Genomic DNA, 17,086 nt, shown 5'->3' with positions numbered 1-17,086 from the left:
TGATGCTAGCGTCTCGGACTTTGTGCCAAGAGGAGTGAATTCGATCCCCCCCGGCATACTTTCCCTCAACAGTGTTAGTGATTTCTTAAATCAAAATGTCACAAGTATAGACACAAAAAAACTAACCCTTTGGTAGATAAGAAGACGTTTTCTAGGTATAATCAAATCAAATTCATGAGGCAATGCACTGCTTGAGGCCTTTTATTTAGGGTGGTATATAAAGAACTAGCACATTTTAACTGCATGGCAACATTTTCATATGTAGGCTACAGATAGAAAAACTCAACTAAGTTTTTGGCGATATTCAATAAACCTCAATAGGGCCACCATTTAAGGCTCTGCAAGTTGATAAGATATGCTATTGCACATTTCACTGCAGAAATGCTGAGAAATGTTTGGTGGGAGGTCGAATGTCGATTTGACACGAGTCTTAAACGGTGGCCATATATAGATTTACTGAATATCACTTAAAACTTTAGTAATTTTTATCCATACATATGTAAAACATTTTGTGTCAGTTATTTTTGAACCACAATGTATTTCACATCAATAGTCCTTGTAGCTACTGTCGGGGAAATAAATATGCGCACTCGAGTTTGAGCCTAAATATCTCTGAGATGAATTATCCGATTTTGTTGAAACAAAAATTAAATATAAGCTTGTTTAGATGCATTTTACATGGTAACAATTAAAAAAAATTTGTTTACGAGAAAAGTGTATATAGCTGAAAGATCTAAAAAGTACCGGTTTTTAAGAAACTCTGCACTAACACTGAAGTTTAAAATTTAATTGTAAACAAACCACTGAGCCAATCTTTCTGAAATTTTATGGCTTATTGGTAGGTTTATTGTTAACATTTCCATGCATTTTAAAATTTTTACTCACAATAGTTTATATGCTGCTGTTAATTTTGAAAACGTATGCTAACATCTTTAATAAGACGCTAAAAATTTTGTTCAAAATACCATCGTGTTTGTCAGGACACAAAAATAACACCAATATGACAGATTTATAATGCGAACAAAAGTGTTGTTTAAACAGATTTATATTTGATAACAAAAATTTCTCCCACGACTGGCAGCGGGCCACCTGGTGTTTGTACGATATCTCCCAGCCAGGCGGGAGCGCGTGCAAATCTGCGACGTTGCCGATGTGTACCTGGCCAGCACACTGACATTGCTTCGAGGAGGCGGAGAGGCATTTTCGAATAGATTTTACCAGTGTAAAAATCTAAGACAAACTGGTTATAAGCTTGGTTAGTCATCTCTCATAGCAACCCTAGTTCAAGAAAGAGGGGAGCTAAATGTATACATTCCATTACTCATCGGATATTCCAGCTTAACGCAACACTTCCCGCAAAGGGTTATGACCGCTCCGATTTCTACTCTCAGTGGTTTATTTCTAAGTGGCAAATTAAAGACACCATTAAATAAATACTGGTGGAAAATATTTACTTGGCATTTAGCTGTTATAATTTTTTAACAAGCTCAATCAACACAAAAGAAATTGGATTGGTGCTCGTAACACAAAGTAGATTTTTACTACCACCATAGTTAACTTATAATAATGTATTTGTTTCATGACTAGTTAATTAGAATATTTTGTTAGTAAATTTATGCAAATTTCAAACTAAATAATGATTTTCACAGTAGTTTTCCGTGAATGAATACCTAAGCAATGTCAGTGTGGTGGCCAGGTACACATCGGCAATGTCACAGATTCGCAAGCGCTCCGCCCAGCTGGGGAACACCAGGCAGTCCGCTGCCAGTCGCGGGAGAAATTTTTGTTTACAAATATTAATCTGTTTCGCATTATAAATTTGTCATATTGGTGTTATTTCTTGTGTCATGACAAACACGATGGTATTTTGAACGTTGTCATGTTAGCATACGTTCTCTAAATTAACAGCAGCATAAAAACTATTGAGAGTAAAAATTTAAAATGCATGGAAATGTTAATAATATACCTACCAATAAGCCATAAAAATTTCAGAAAGATTGGCTCAGCGGTTTGTTTACAATTAAATTTTAGCGAATTTCCCTATAGGGAAGTAGCTATTACCGTAGGTGGCACGGTAAGACCTAGACCCGGGACCGATTTACTTTTTCATTTTGATGTCCCCAGAGGCCAAAAACACCATTCGTTCAAATTTTTATATATGTATATATATATAGACTTATATATATATATATACGTCCGTGAACGCGATAACTTGAGTAATTTTAGTCCGATTTTGATGAAATTTGGTTTAAAGGTGTAAAGCGGGATAAACTTGAATGAGTTCGCGAACCAGCACGATCGGACCATGGGAACGGGGCTTTACGGGGGGTTTTATGGGGTAAAAATTGGTTTTTCTCACTTTTGACCCTCAAAACACAAAATTTTCCGATTTCTCTTTAGACCTTTTTAAAGAACTTTCAAACTTGGAAAATTTATTTATTTTGTACTAAGCTATCAATATTTTACTCAAAAACACACTTTATTAGTTTCCTTGTAGCAGCAAACCTAGGTACTTGTTAAACCTAATGATATTAAAATATATTTAACTGAAAATTAATTCAGACAAATGGAAATTCGCTTAGACGGCAGGTTTGCTGCGGTGGGGGTATTAAACTTCAGTGTTAGTGCAGAGTTTCTTAAAAACCGGTACTTTTTAGGATCTTTCAACTGTATACATTTTTCTGGCAAACAGAATTTTTTTTAATTGTTACCACGTAAAATGTATTTAAACAAGCTTATATTTAATTTTTGTTTCAACAAAATCAGATAATTCATCTCAGAGATATTTAGGCTCAAACTCGAATGCACATATTTAGGTAACTGGCCCACATAAAAACATGTGAACCCAAAGTCAGCTGCTCTCTCCATAAAAACGTTTCACACACACAATTTAGTTGATTTTGGTGATGCTTAATAAGCGACTTTGAAACTTATTGAATTCCAAGCAAGTGTGAAGAAACTTCCATGATAGCTGATGAGTTAGTGTGCAGAAAGCGAAGACCAGTGGTATTGGCCACACAAGCTGTAGTGCCAGTTTATGTTCAATCTTCAAACAATTACGCATTCAAAATAGTGTAACTTTTTTACTTTTAATCATACAATATGGAGAGTAAATCACAATTTGGAGTTTAATGTTAGTGATGTAACATTCTATGTTAAGGTTATGCCATTATTTTACTAATAGCAACTTCAAAACGAGTTGTCAGATGAACTAAGAAGTACAAAAGGTATTCAATAAAACACTAGTGTGCACTATAGACTAGTTTATTAAATACAAAATAGATTTCAACTATTGTACACAGTTGAAAAAAAAACTTCCAATGAGACAAAGGACTTGATATTTGCCGGTAACAATCAATAATGCCCAATTCGGACTACTCTATAAATCAATGTGCACAAACACATTTCCAATCTCTTTAGAAAAAATTGTTTTAATTTAACATAACTAAATCATCTTTCACACTTTTTGTATAATTAATAATTTTTTAGATCATTCACCAACATTTGAAAAGTTGTAAATCCTAACTATAACTCATTCCAACACCAGTCATACATAACCAGTTTCAAATCTTACAACCAATTAACTGGTATCTATTATTGGGCGTTCAGTTCAGAATATTTTTTATTCTTCAAAAATGGTGTTTAACACAAATAAAGTATTCGTTGAAAAAAACTTAAGACTTAAGAAATTAAATCAATAAAATAAGGTTGTTGAATCTCTTCACATTGTAAGTTCCTGAAAAAAGAAAAAGAAATTATTACTAATCCTTAAACCTTTAAACACTACAAATGAAGCAAGCTACTTATATGTATAAATTATAAGTTCTGGTTATACTTTTTAAAATACCTAAGCATTTAAGTTTTAAAAGTAGTTAAGCTGGCAAAGCAACTGAATAAACAAAATGTATTGCACACTTGCATTTCAGAAACCATGAGTTGGTCATAATTCATGAGTGTGTTATAAATGTACTTGACTAAATAATTGAAAAAAACCTAATCTCTTTTTGGATTTCTTATTAAGGATGAAAAAATAAAATAAAATGGTTGGACTATTTTATTTCAGTGGCACTGAAGAAAACCTCTTAACTTAGGGGACTTTTTAGTAATTTCCATGACTTCAGAGGTTTTTGGTTAATAGATAAATATTCAATTCATTTCTTGTCTTGCTTGTGAAGTTTAGTTGTGCAGTGTGCTATGAATGGATGCTATATTTATTAATATAATCTTAAAACCTTCTGCTATATACATAAAAGCTATTTCTTTAAAAAATCCAAATTTTTTTAAGGTTTTAACGTTATGGTAGTAAAGGTAAGCTTCAATTGCTTGCACTGGGCCCCGCACTACTCAAAAACTGCTTTGAACAGACTTTGACTTTTTTTATGGTTTCGTATGCAATAGAGTAGTATGACAAAAACATTTTAAGTCATTTGTCCATGTATTTTCTGGACTAGTAAAGTAATAATACCATTTCTCCTGGTTACAATGCAAATAACACTCACCATAATAGCATTAACGATGTCGTTCTGATTGTTGCGTAACGCCCTGACGGCCTTGGCACGGCTGACATTTGCTTGTGACATTACCAGGTCGACGTCCTTCTCCTCCACCCCCGTCTCATCCACGTCTTCTTCCTCACTCTCCTCTTGTATGGGTGCCACCACCTGAACACAATACACATCGTAGAATAGATGGTTTGGACTGTTCACTTACAGAAAGCTTAAAAAATGCTAATGCCATTAAAAAAAATACTCCTAAAATAGAGCTATCCAATCTTCAGCAAAGCGTCCCAAGCTTGCGGTCTTGGCGACACTGGTAATCGTCTCGCACGATCACGGCAAAATGTGAGCATATTTGGCGGTCTCAGCAAAACCGATAATTGTTTCCCGTGATTGGTCTTTCGTTAAACCGATGTTTCTGATGACCGGACTTTGAATACCCGGAAGTCTGGGTAAATTCCTGGAGTTTTCCAAGATAATTCAAGATAATATAAATGTGAGGATATGCTGTATGAGTGTGGGTAATATAGAAAGACAACTTGAGTGTTAAACTCATAGCCATGAAAGAAATTACCAACATAACTTAAAATTAACAATTTCAAGCGTTATACGTCTGTCATCTTCTGATGAAGACAGCCGCTGTGTGGGCTAAAGCACTTTAAACAACTAACTTTCAAAACTTGATGTGATGAAGAAGTAAAAGGAAAGACCTCTGGTGATCCAAGATGGTCATTGGCGGAACTAACACACAGTTGAAAACTGATTTTATAGCACAATGCTGTTGCAGCGCTCGTAGTAACAGGAAACTTGACGCAAACTGACTTTCACCTAAACTCGGTAGGTCTTTTTTATTTATGCTTTGTTAGATTAATTGTGTAGCAAACAGCCGATAAACGACTAAATGAGAAATTGGTATTGCATGATACAACTTCATCTTCGACAATATTTTTCACTGGTAGGCTGACGAAAGTAAAATTTGAAAACGAGGATAATAAATACAACATTATTGTAAAAATTTAGTGTTAAGCGTTACTGTAATTGTTGATAGTTAGCTCATCTGCACTCTTATTATATTATGTTTGACGAGTCGATAGTGTATTAAATCAATAACATTGTTCTTTATTCACATAAAAAACAGGTGAGTTAAAGATAAGATTTTGTTTTCTATCTAAAAGACAAAATATACAGTTTAGGCTATAATTGAGACTTGACGGAAAGTGTCAGATATGAAATTTGGGTTTGGGTCTGATCCTGATATCTGAACATAACAAATTTGACCCAAGTTTTTGAAAATCTACAGGCCTACAGCTAAACCTACTACTTGAAACATTTTTTTTTTTTACTTTTTTAGCTCAAAGTGAGCATACAATATTTTGAAGGTTGAAAATATAATATAACTGTGTTCCTCCTATCGAAAGGTGAGGTTCCTTGGTGGGGCAAGCATATAGGTTCCTGGAATAACCTATGCTAAATTTTGAAGATCCTACAAGATTATAGGACTTCAGTAGGCTTAAAAGTTTAAAAATAATCTTAAAAATGAAAATTTATCCATATGCTGGTATAGCAAACACATAATTTACAAAGTTAGAACTAACAATTTTTCTTACAACACTTTCTAAAATAGGCATAGCTGTTGAACTTACATGAATAACAAAACAAAGTTAGTACGGGTGAATATAAAAATTAATTAAAACTCACGGTCGTGCTGCCTGTTGCATCGGCTGCCGCTGCTACCTCAGGTGTCTTAAACTTCTCAGCGGCCTGAACTTGGGCCTGCTGGCTAAGGTCTTCAATCTGTAGATAAAAAAATTGCAATTATTAGTATAGATAGAATAGGTAAGGTAAAACACAAAGCTGATATCCCAGGTTTCATATGACTGTATAAAACATAGCCTTGAAAGTTTGTTAAAACCAGCTAGTATAAAAATTCACAGAACATTAGTTTACATGACTAAAGATTAAAGAACTTTGTTTTGCCAGCCCACGATGATTATAGGAAAGCTCATTAAATCCATAATTATTATTGCATAATATATCCTCTTATGTTTCAGTAATTCCAGGGTCTGGGTTGACATGGCCCTATAAACATTTTGTTCCCCTTCACAGTTCATCTTTCTCCGTCATCTCACCCCCGTCTTGTCTCTCCATTCATATATCCACCTTCTAGGGTTTCCTCTAGATCTTCTTCTCTCTAACACCATTAATTCCGTATTCCTGGGAATTCTCTAGGAGTGTGCGGATATTCAAAAGTTTGAATAGTTGAATGAATACTTTTTAGTATTCGAGCCCGACTCGATCTTAATGAGTATTTTCGAACATTCGAATAGGAAACAAACCTAGAAATAATCTCTAATTTCAACCAAATAAATCATGGTATTGTGTTGTTTTATTTCATCCCAACATTTCATGCTTCGTATTATTAAGTCACAACGTCAGCATATTATGACATCTTCCTCTAAAGTATATACGACCATTTTCAAGGACGATAATTTTGTTGTCATTAAAATCACTCCGTTCAGCTGCCTAGCTTACAATCCTCCAATACGATAGGCTTAAGGCCCAATTCACACCGAACGGACGTCGGGCGGAGACGTGGCACGGACGAGGCACAGACGTGGCAGTGACGTGGCGTGTTCAATGCACACCGAAGGGACGGTGAAGAGACGGTACAGTGGCGAGACAACCTGTATGTAGACTAGACGCTTTGGTTTTTGCTAATTTCTATTAATGTTAATGGTGTTAGTTAATTTCTTTCAACTTAATTAGTACAAACAAGGGAATTGTTCTACTTCCTCACAAAATTTGATATTAAATTCAATGTCATCTCACATATTGAAGAAACAACTCACAATCTACACACAAAAACAACTCTACACAACAAGGTTGGTAAGTACAAGCACACTATACACAAGAAGTTTGGTAAGTATAGTACAATATTTGCAGTCCGAACAACGGGCGCGCTACGGACATGCCACTTCCGATACGCCACGAGGGACGCCGAAGCGACGTGGCGGTGGCGAGAGGGCGGCCGCCCGCGCCACGTCACTTGTGTGTGCATTGACCAATTTGTTTACATGGGGAGGCGAGGAACGGACATATGTCCTCGCCACGTCCGTGCCACGTCTCCGCCCGACGTCCGTTCGGTGTGAATTGGGCCTAATGCAACCAACTGGCATGGAAACACAATACCGTACTGTCAACCATTCTTATTTCATTAATTAACAATATCCTATATTTAGCAGCAATTAAGATTGTATTAGTTTATCAGACAGATATCTATTTGTATAACTTTTAAATAAATTCTCTTAGCTTAGTTCATGTTAGGATCTACTTTTTGTAACGTGAACTTAAAGTACAGTAGAATGATGAAATAAGTCTGAAAGTGTTGTCTGAGTAGCAACTAATAAGCTATGAGGTTAGAACTGCACTTCACAGTCTTTAGCATAGATTCAAAGTTTCTTCACGGAAAAAGAGAATCTGGAGTCAAACCGGGCAAAAGATTCCCTTGTATCATTGTCCTGTTATTACAATCCCCGGCCAAGCCAGCCCTCTAGTCTAAATATAGCTTCAAGGTTGCACCCTACCCTCCCCCCACTCCTTTGCCATTCACAGTGGCCCGCTCCTTCCGATGTCATTGTCCAACACATCCCACCCTTCCATTGTTTTGCCTTTCTAGTGTTTCTATTCTGACTTTTTCTTTAAACATTAAATTAAATAAAACATGGAAGTCATAAAGGAATACAAGTGATAAAACTTTATATAACTAAACTACTGACTCAACAAGTTCTTGGAAGTAGATGACTTGCCTACAACAATTATTGTTGTCATAAAATATTAATGGTTTTGGTACTGCTAATGGTTTTTATTGCCCTATTATTCTAGTAATAAATTATGAAAATCCTAAACAATCATCTGATAAACCTTTTTATGTGCTCCTAACCAACGACAGTGAATTGAATTGAAATTAATTTGTTATATTCTGTACCAGAACAGACTACTGTACGTAATTAGGCTAGTACTCGGTGAACCGCAGACCCCTAACTGAATGCATTTATATGTTTTTAAAAGTTTAAATTAAACAACCCGTTATTGTGTTGGTTGGAAAAAAGTAACCAGTTGTGTTGCATTATCTTGTCAAAATGATGCTGCAAACATGTTTATTCCTAAAATTCTTCACCTAATTTTTGGCTATGACCTATCTTAGTAGTAAAAAAGTTAAGCCTTTATCTTTAATGTTTTTTTTCTTGATATAATCATGTTAGGAGTCAAAGGTGTTGATAATGTTTGATACTGTAATTAATTGTTGTTGGAAAACCATGAATATGTAGGAAATTATTCATTTTTACAGTAATATCAATTAAATAAAAGTATTTGATTCGAACCCAAAAATTACTATTCACACTCCCCTAGAATTCTCCCTTTTGGCATTCTTCTCACAAAAATTCTTATGATCTCTTCATTGCCTACTCAACTCTATCCCACCATGTTTTCACTCTTAATACCACCTTAAAATTTTCCTTGCATCTACACTTACATGATATAAATAGCTTTTAGGACTATGACACATTGCTTATAATTACTTGATGGTTTCACACTTCCCAGCTTAAACGACTAAACGTAGTGAGATTACATGCAAATTCTGTAAGCTGCCTACCAGTTAATTTTTAAAATGAACGAGAAATTTCTATGAAAATACCATACATCTATGTTTTGTTGTTCTTACCAACTGTTTTGGAACACTTAACGAAAGAAGTCTATGTTTTTGCCAGAATAAACTGATGGCCTAATGATCTTTTAGCTAGGCCTATCGCCGGTTTGTCGACATATTTACTAAAATTTCATGAGTTGTAGAGCAAGTTGTTATGAACTTCTTCTTATGTATTTTACATTGAAGAACAAAATTTGTACATTAAGAGTCATATGTTTCTTAGTAAAAACGTGCATAAAGATAGATAGACTTAGGCAGCTAACAGAATTCAACAGAAATTAAGGTAACTTATTTGTTTTACAAAAATTACAATCTATAAATCTTTTTACCTTAGCTTCACCGAAGACAATGTAGGTGTCTGAAGCAGGGTTCTTAAATACATCAGGTTTGTTTATTACAAACAATATATTTTTAGACTTCCTGATGGTTACTCTTGAAACACCTTGAATCTGAAAAAAATATTAAATCAGATTGTTTGTAGCATTGGAACAGTTACACAAACATGTCACTAATTGTTTGGAGTCAAAAGTGTCCGAGGCTCATTTATGGTTCTAATTTATAATTCCTACATGATGGTCTATTTTTCTCAAAATGTCTAAGCTTAACACCAATTTATAATAAATTATCAGTAATAACTAAAGATCCTCTTCAGAGATTCAATAATAAGTTGCCGTAGGCTTACATATGAAGTCTTTAAGGAACATTGTGTAACGGACGACGGTAAAAGTAAGTTGACTCAGTTAAAGTTAGGTTAAATATTAGGGGTGTGCAAGCACTCTCCGAGTATTTTTAAGAAAAACATCTCAGAAAAGTGTCGAGCTTTAAAATTAATTTTCAGGAAGCATTTTAATTTAAATACATGTAGGCCTACAGTATGGTAAAATCAAAGCAGGATCTTCAATAGGCCTATAGCTAGTTATTTCGTAACTATTACTGTCAACATAAAGTTGTTAACAGATAAAAGTCTAAATTGTTTGGTTAGGATAACGCAAGAGCAAGACTTAAGTGAAATTACGAGCAAGGATTCCTAAATAAATTACAAAAGCATATTTTTAAGGTTAGGACATGGAAAGACAGTTTCTGTTTGTGCAAGTTATATTTCGTGCCATTGTCTTTGGTAAACAAAGTGACAACGTAATGTGAACAAACATCTGTCAACATAGACTGCTTTACTTTCCAAAATTCACAAACAACATGCAGCCTTTGTGTTTAATTGAACGCAGCAGAGTTCCTTTTGTAGCAACTGCTATAGGCCTAAGATAAGTTTAGTAGGCTAATGAAATTACCTACTGTAACTTGGTAGGCCTACCGACAAAAATTGTGTTTCTTTGTTCATCCGAACATAAGCGAGAAATTTTATAATTGAGTGAAGACAGCCTGATATTATTATTATTTTAAGTCACCTAGATGAGTATTTTTACCAACCTCGATTCGACTCATAAATTTCAACTCACACACCCTTAAATACCAAATTTAAATAAAACTTGACATCTTTCATTCCATACATTAGTATAGGCACGCACATAGTAGCCTATATTGCACTATACTCGAAAAGAAGTATTAAATATTAAGTAAAAGACTCTCAGGTTGAAAATCCCAGCCAAATACCATCTTCCAGTGAGAAAATTCAAGAACATTTAACAAGAATAAACAGCCTAAGTTTTAGACTTACACAAATTTGAGTTTATTCATACTTTCTTCTTTGACATTCCCTACACAATTGATTTAGCCTACAGTGTTACGGTACCCAAGAACGCCTAATTTATTTTCCCTGATAAATTCCAGGGCCTAAACAAATATCGTCTCATGCATGAACAAAAAAATATTATGGTACGCCTAGGCCTATGTCTTTTTTACCACAGCAAAAAACACTGTATTGAAAAATAATCCATTTTTAATGACAACACGAAGAATTGTCCATTAAAAACAAGACAGCTAGAAGAAATACTGGTAAATAAATATTATCAATGTTGATAAAAAAAAACTTACAGGTTTTAGTCCCAGCTTAGACATGATCTTGCGAGCCTTCTTTTCGCCACGAGATTGCTTTGCCTTACTGACCATATCCATAGAGAGCCCTCCAGGGCCAGGGAAGGCTCCAGCCCCACCAGCTGCTCCCCCAGCGTCCTCCAGCTCGGGAATTGTGTCATCAGAATCTGATTCTGTCCCAGACCCTTGAGCTTCATCCGTAATTTGGGTCTGGGCGAGGTTTTTCTGCAGCTCCTTGAGTTCGGGCATTTTGTCAGTCACTAAAATGGACAGATAAAAAAATTTAAATTCCAGACTTAGTTAGGGCAATATTTTAGGCTAGATCTTATTTAAAGTGTTGAGCCAAGAAACTTTGTGAAAGGATGGCATGTTTGTCAGTGTATGATCCAAGCTTAACTTGTACATTATTAAGTTTAACTTAGCCTATTTATTTATTTTCCAATGAAACACCATTTTACAAAAATGGATACAATGTTAACAAGATGGCTAAATATTTATACAACAGTACAACAGACCCATTCATTAGCTTAACTTATAAACAATCAGCTAACTTACCCATAAGTTACAAATAATACTAAGATAACTCTAGCTGAATTAACTTAATAGGCTGCAATATCAAAATTATAGGCCTAGACTAGCTTGAGATAGCTAGATTTAAATAGGTATAAATGAATAGGGTGAGATGGGATAAGTGCACCCCCTAAAATCAAAAGTTCAACTTTGACCAAGTTTCAGCGCCCATTTAATGTTAGAAACTTCATTTTTTACTATGCACTTTCAAAAACGTTTTTTATTAGGCTCAACATTTTCATGTGAATCAAAAAAAGTTCTGATTAAAAAAGTTTTAAAGTTTTCCTAACTTAGACTACACTGAGTATGCACTTGCCCCATCTTCGGTGGACATGAATACAGTGGGGCATTCGAGCATCATATAGGTAAGTTAGAACTTTTTGAGAGCTTTCTAACACTTTTTATTTTACTGAATTATATCTCTAGGCCTAATAGTTTTTTGGATACAAACTTTATTGAATATTGTGTGGTATGAAATCTCGTATCTGTAGAAAGGTTTAAAAATATTATTTTGATTTTACTTAGGCCTACCAAAGGTTAAATCCTTCCTCCTGATACTATTTGTTTGTTAAATACCCCCGCCATAGCAAACCTGCCGACTAAGTGAATTTCCATTAGTCTGAATTTATTTTCAATTAAATCTATTTAAATACCATTAACTTAGGTTAAACATGTACGTAGGGTTGCTGCTATAAGAAAACTAATTAAGTGTGGTTATTGGTAAAATATTAATTGGTACGGTAGCTTTAAAGTATCAATTTGCCAAGTTTGATCAAAATATATCCATAAACAAGCAAACTACAACATTTTACAATATTCTCCATAAAAATGACCTGGGAATTTTAAATTTACATTTTTTTGGATTTTCTCCGTTATTAGTTAATATCCGTACTAAAAAAACACTTTGGTATAGCCTACTATTTTTTTTAAAGCTCTGAATTTTAAATTCTGATATCTTACTGACTGGTCCTTTATAGCCTAGTTTTTTATACCTACCTCCTGAATCTAAATAAGTTATACCATAATTTTTCACAGCTTATGAATCAATTAATTACCTTTTTGGTTTTTCTTGCCTTGAAGTTCTTGTTGGTTTTTGATACCTGATGCGCATTTCGCCACAGGTTGTGGCATCTTCAGAGTTCACTATCCTACACTTACATTCTAATATATACACAGTTTATATACACAAGAGTCACTGTACCGGTTCACATGGTAGTGTTTACACTCGCGGCGCGGCGGGCGTGTGTTGCGAGCGCGGGGTGTTTACTTGTGCCGGGATCGTTGTTAGACTGACAGAAAGAGTGTCTGGTGGATGGACGGGTTGGGGTGTGGAATTCCCAGAATTGTTGTATCTGCGACGTTGTCTAGTTTCTGCGGGGTTGCCAAATCGGTTGGTTTCTATTTCGTACATGGTCTTAAAGATGATGGAGTTATTGAAGTCCTCTTTTATGTTAAGTAGGCTGTCAGGTCCAGATTCGGTAACTTGTTTATAGATTTGGTAGCTTTCCTGTATTTTGGCTGTGGTTTTTGACTGGGTTCTGTTCAGGATAGTAAGGGAATCGGGGAATGTTATTGAATGAGTATGGTTTTGTTTGAGGTGTTTTGCTACTATTGAGGTTGGATTTTTGTAGTGACTAGTGTTGTGTTCTTTGAAGCGTTGGGAAAATGATCTATTCGTGTAGCCAATATACTGTTTGTTACATGGTGGATTGCAGGTTATTTTGTATACTCCTCTGTCTTTTTCTATTGGTCGGGCCTTTGTGCTTGCTTCTATGCGTATAGTGGTATAGGACAGTTTTTGACTTGGTATGCAGGTGTGTAGCCGGTACAGTGACTCTTGTGTATATAAACTGTGTATATATCAGAATGTAAGTGTAGGATAGTGAACTCTGAAGATGCCACAACCTGTGGCGAAATGCGCATCAGGTATCAAAAACCAACAAGAACTTCAAGGCAAGAAAAACCAAAAAGGTAATTAATTGATTAAAACTGTTCTTGTAACTGGGTTATATCATAAAAAAAAGCTTATGAATATTAAGTTATGGCCTATACTGAAGATTTGCTGTTAAAATGAACAATGTTTGAATAAACGAGGTAGCCAATAACTTAACTTACGCTGGGACAAACGACATCTACAAATGGAATCGCAATAACTTATTATAGGCCTACTGTATAAAAGAAGTTAATCCTCATATGAAATTTGCTAAAATGGGATCAACTTAACTAATGTAGTAAAGTGGTGCTGTTCTAACATAATTACTGAACCAAACTTCTGGAACATCAGCCAACTCCTTTTATGTCAGAAAAGGCATGTCGTGGTGGTCGGTCAGGCTTTAAGTTATGTGAATTCGTGACTGTGGGTCCTTTGAAGGTAGGTTGGATTAGGTACCGATAAGGTAAAGTCTAGATCAAGTTATAATGTATTAAGATGTTGGTTTACATTTACCAAGAATTTTTTCATACAATTAAAACCCTTAGCCTAGCCTAGATAAAAAACACTCCAAAACACTAGCCTATTTAAAAAATACAAGCATTCAAACCTAACTTCAAAACCCTTAATACAGCCCCGAATTAGCAGAAAGCTCGCCCCACCAGCCTGACATGTCTAAATAAAAGCTAAGATACGTGTACTGTACCGATAAGGTAAAGTCTAGATTAAGTTATAATGTATTAAGATGTTGGTTTACATTACCAAGACTTTTTTTCGTACAATTAAAACCCTTAAGTTTTAGCCTAGATAAAAACACTCCAAAACACTACACTATTTAAAAAATACAAGCATTCAAACCTAACTTCAAAACTCTTAATACAGCCCCGAATTTGCAGAAAGTTCGCCCCACCAGCCTGAGATGTCTAAATAAAAGCTAAAATGCGTGATAGGCCTAGGTTCGGAGGTCAATATAACTACCAACTTAACTTTAGCTTAACTTACCTAAACATTTGTTAAGAGGCACTAAGAAGTTACTCAATAGTTACCATATAGCGTTATAATACCGTTATACACAAAGTATGATAAAAAAGGAAGCTTTTGATGCAAATCCCGCTAACTTAACCCTCCGAGTGTCATGCGTCGCTGCAGCGACTCACGAACACTGTTTACGGCGAAGGCTCTATGACTGACAAAATCGGATTGAACTGGATCGAGTTTGGTATCAATCGTTCTTTTCATTATATTCTAAGCTTTCTCCAGAGGTCTGTCTCTAAGCGCTTTATGTTCTCCGAGCCGATCGTAATTGTAGCAGACAGCTGACGTGCGTATTTGTAAACAGGTTAGTTAACCTCGGACCGATGACTGATGTGTTTTATTATGTTTATCATTGTTTTAGTGTTAAAAATCAAAAGTAGTGATATACGTGGTGCATTATAAGAAGATTTAAGTGATTTTGAAGGGCTGGTTGATGATCCTGAAGAAGTAGGTTAGTGATATTGATGTAAATTATCAGCCAGATTCCTAGCTATGGTTAGGCTACCTATGCATTCTTAGCTAAACGCTAACTTATGTACTGAAATCTGTTTTGTGCCCATAACTTATTTATTTGCAAATCTACTTCCTTAAAATATTATTATATATTTGTAATCCTCATAAAATTTAGAACAAAGTGGCTATTTTCAAATATTTATAGGCCTATAATTTATACAATTTCATTGTGCGCGAACTTATTTTTTTTTTTTTCAATTTTTCCAAAAAATTTTAATTTTTACCTAAAAAATTTTTTTTCAAACAAATATTCCTTAGGTGTTATGTATGATATTGAAGCCCATGATTTTCCAAACAAAATGGTATATAGAACAGTAGAATTAACATTGTTTTAAGCTTTTCAGATCCGTTTTAATAAAACCTTGCAAATGCGCCACAAATAGGCGGACATTAAGGCCTAAACTATGGACACTCGGAGGGTTAAGTTTTACTAAGTTAGGGCCTATAGAGCAAATAGACCTTCCTGAAAGTGATCCTTAAGTGATGAAGAGCCAGGTTAAGTGCATTTACTCCACCTCACCCTGGGGTATAGCATATTTAAGTTATGTGTTGACATCCTGATGAGTGATGACAAGTTAAGGTCCGTCCCTGGCAGAAGTTAGGCTACAAGGTTCAATTGTTTTCTTGATCGAACAGTCTAACTAAACCTAGCCTATCCTTTCTATTAGACTGGGGTGCATGATGTTGCATGTAAATAAGCCAAACTATATTAATAATATTACTATACTACAATAGCATTAAGTAGTCTAGGCCTACTTGGTTTACAAAAGCGAAAATGCCTGACAATGCTTACTTCAGAAAAATTGGGCCACCTGCTGAAGGTCACTATTACAATAAATGATTTCCAAGAAATATTCTTATCTTAAAACTTTACAAAACCAATGCCAAAACTACCTAGCACACTTTTGGATATCAAGCATGTATCTTTAAATTTAATCAAAATAACTCACCGGTAAAAAATTAAGGAACACGTGTTTATAAATATAGAAACAAGCCTTCGGCCGACAGTGGACAAGAAAGGGAAGGAAGTATCGATGGCGGGAGGGGGAGGTGTATTTCATCACAACAAACAGCTGTTCGTATCTTTTTAGCTTTGTAATAGCAGACCGATAGAAAAATTGATTCTCACAGTTTGTCAAGTCATCATTGTGAACGGGTGTTAAACAATTAAAATTGATAGACGTAAATACTAATAATTATTACAATTTTAAATGCTTATAAATAAATATACTATTATACAATTGAATAAACAGACAATTAACTGTAGATATTTTAACAGAAAAAATGATTATAAATAACAAATAAATATTTGACGAATTAAACACTATGAGGATTAGTAAAACAAAACAAGAAAACTAGAAACACTACACTAGCTATAAGTTTACATATACATTAATATTAATTAATTTTGCTGTACATTTCCCTATATTCGCATGCTATATACGCTGTAACACAGCGTCTCAATTGTACCACGGCCCCCTGCAGCGGCCTTCGAAGTAGCAACTTCACGGGAGGCCTTCTTTTAGGCAACCTTTCATCTAGGTACCATTTCACTTAAATCACATATCAAGTTGGTACCGACAACTCAAATCGGTCAGCTAGGTCCCGGCCCCTCCCTTCTGGGGGAAGGGCGTGGCTTCGCCGTGGTCACGTGTTTCGCGGTGCGGTCGCTTACCCTCTACACTTCTGAAAATTCCCACGACTTCTTTGAATTACCTCTACTCCACCCAAATTTCAGCCTTCCTTCGTCTCGTTTCGTGTTCTGTTCTGCGTTTCTTCTTCTTCTTCTCTTCTTAGATCTGCTGCTGCTGGAGCTGGAGTGCTGCTCTAGCTCTGTCTGTCTGT

General features: G+C 35.1%; 1 protein-coding gene across 2 annotated transcripts; it reads right to left on the bottom strand.

Moving 5' to 3' along the window:
• Nucleotides 1–3,248: 3,248 nt before the first annotated feature.
• On the bottom strand, nt 3,249–16,298 carry LOC128983181 (nascent polypeptide-associated complex subunit alpha). Of its 2 annotated transcripts, none has more exons than XM_054402369.1 (6): nt 16,192–16,298; nt 11,194–11,453; nt 9,534–9,653; nt 6,195–6,290; nt 4,500–4,661; nt 3,249–3,736 (listed from the first exon to the last, which is right to left on the bottom strand). In XM_054402369.1, exons 2-6 carry the CDS (start codon nt 11,440–11,442, stop codon nt 3,722–3,724), a joined length of 642 nt encoding a protein of 213 aa, XP_054258344.1. In that variant the 5' UTR covers nt 11,443–11,453; nt 16,192–16,298; the 3' UTR covers nt 3,249–3,721. The 2 variants fall into 2 exon arrangements, with proteins under 2 accessions (XP_054258344.1, XP_054258343.1); XM_054402368.1 differs by lacking the exon at nt 16,192–16,298 and adding an exon at nt 16,035–16,185.
• Nucleotides 16,299–17,086: the final 788 nt, after the last annotated feature.

The sequence above is a fragment of the Macrosteles quadrilineatus genome, unplaced genomic scaffold, assembly GCF_028750875.1.
Source record: "Macrosteles quadrilineatus isolate MER2022 unplaced genomic scaffold, UCM_ALF_1.0 Scaffold_1__1_contigs__length_201487025, whole genome shotgun sequence".
Taxonomy (NCBI): domain Eukaryota; kingdom Metazoa; phylum Arthropoda; class Insecta; order Hemiptera; family Cicadellidae; genus Macrosteles; species Macrosteles quadrilineatus.
The sequence above is the reverse complement of the archived record's forward strand: the minus strand, read 5'-3'. Positions and strand labels throughout refer to the sequence as shown.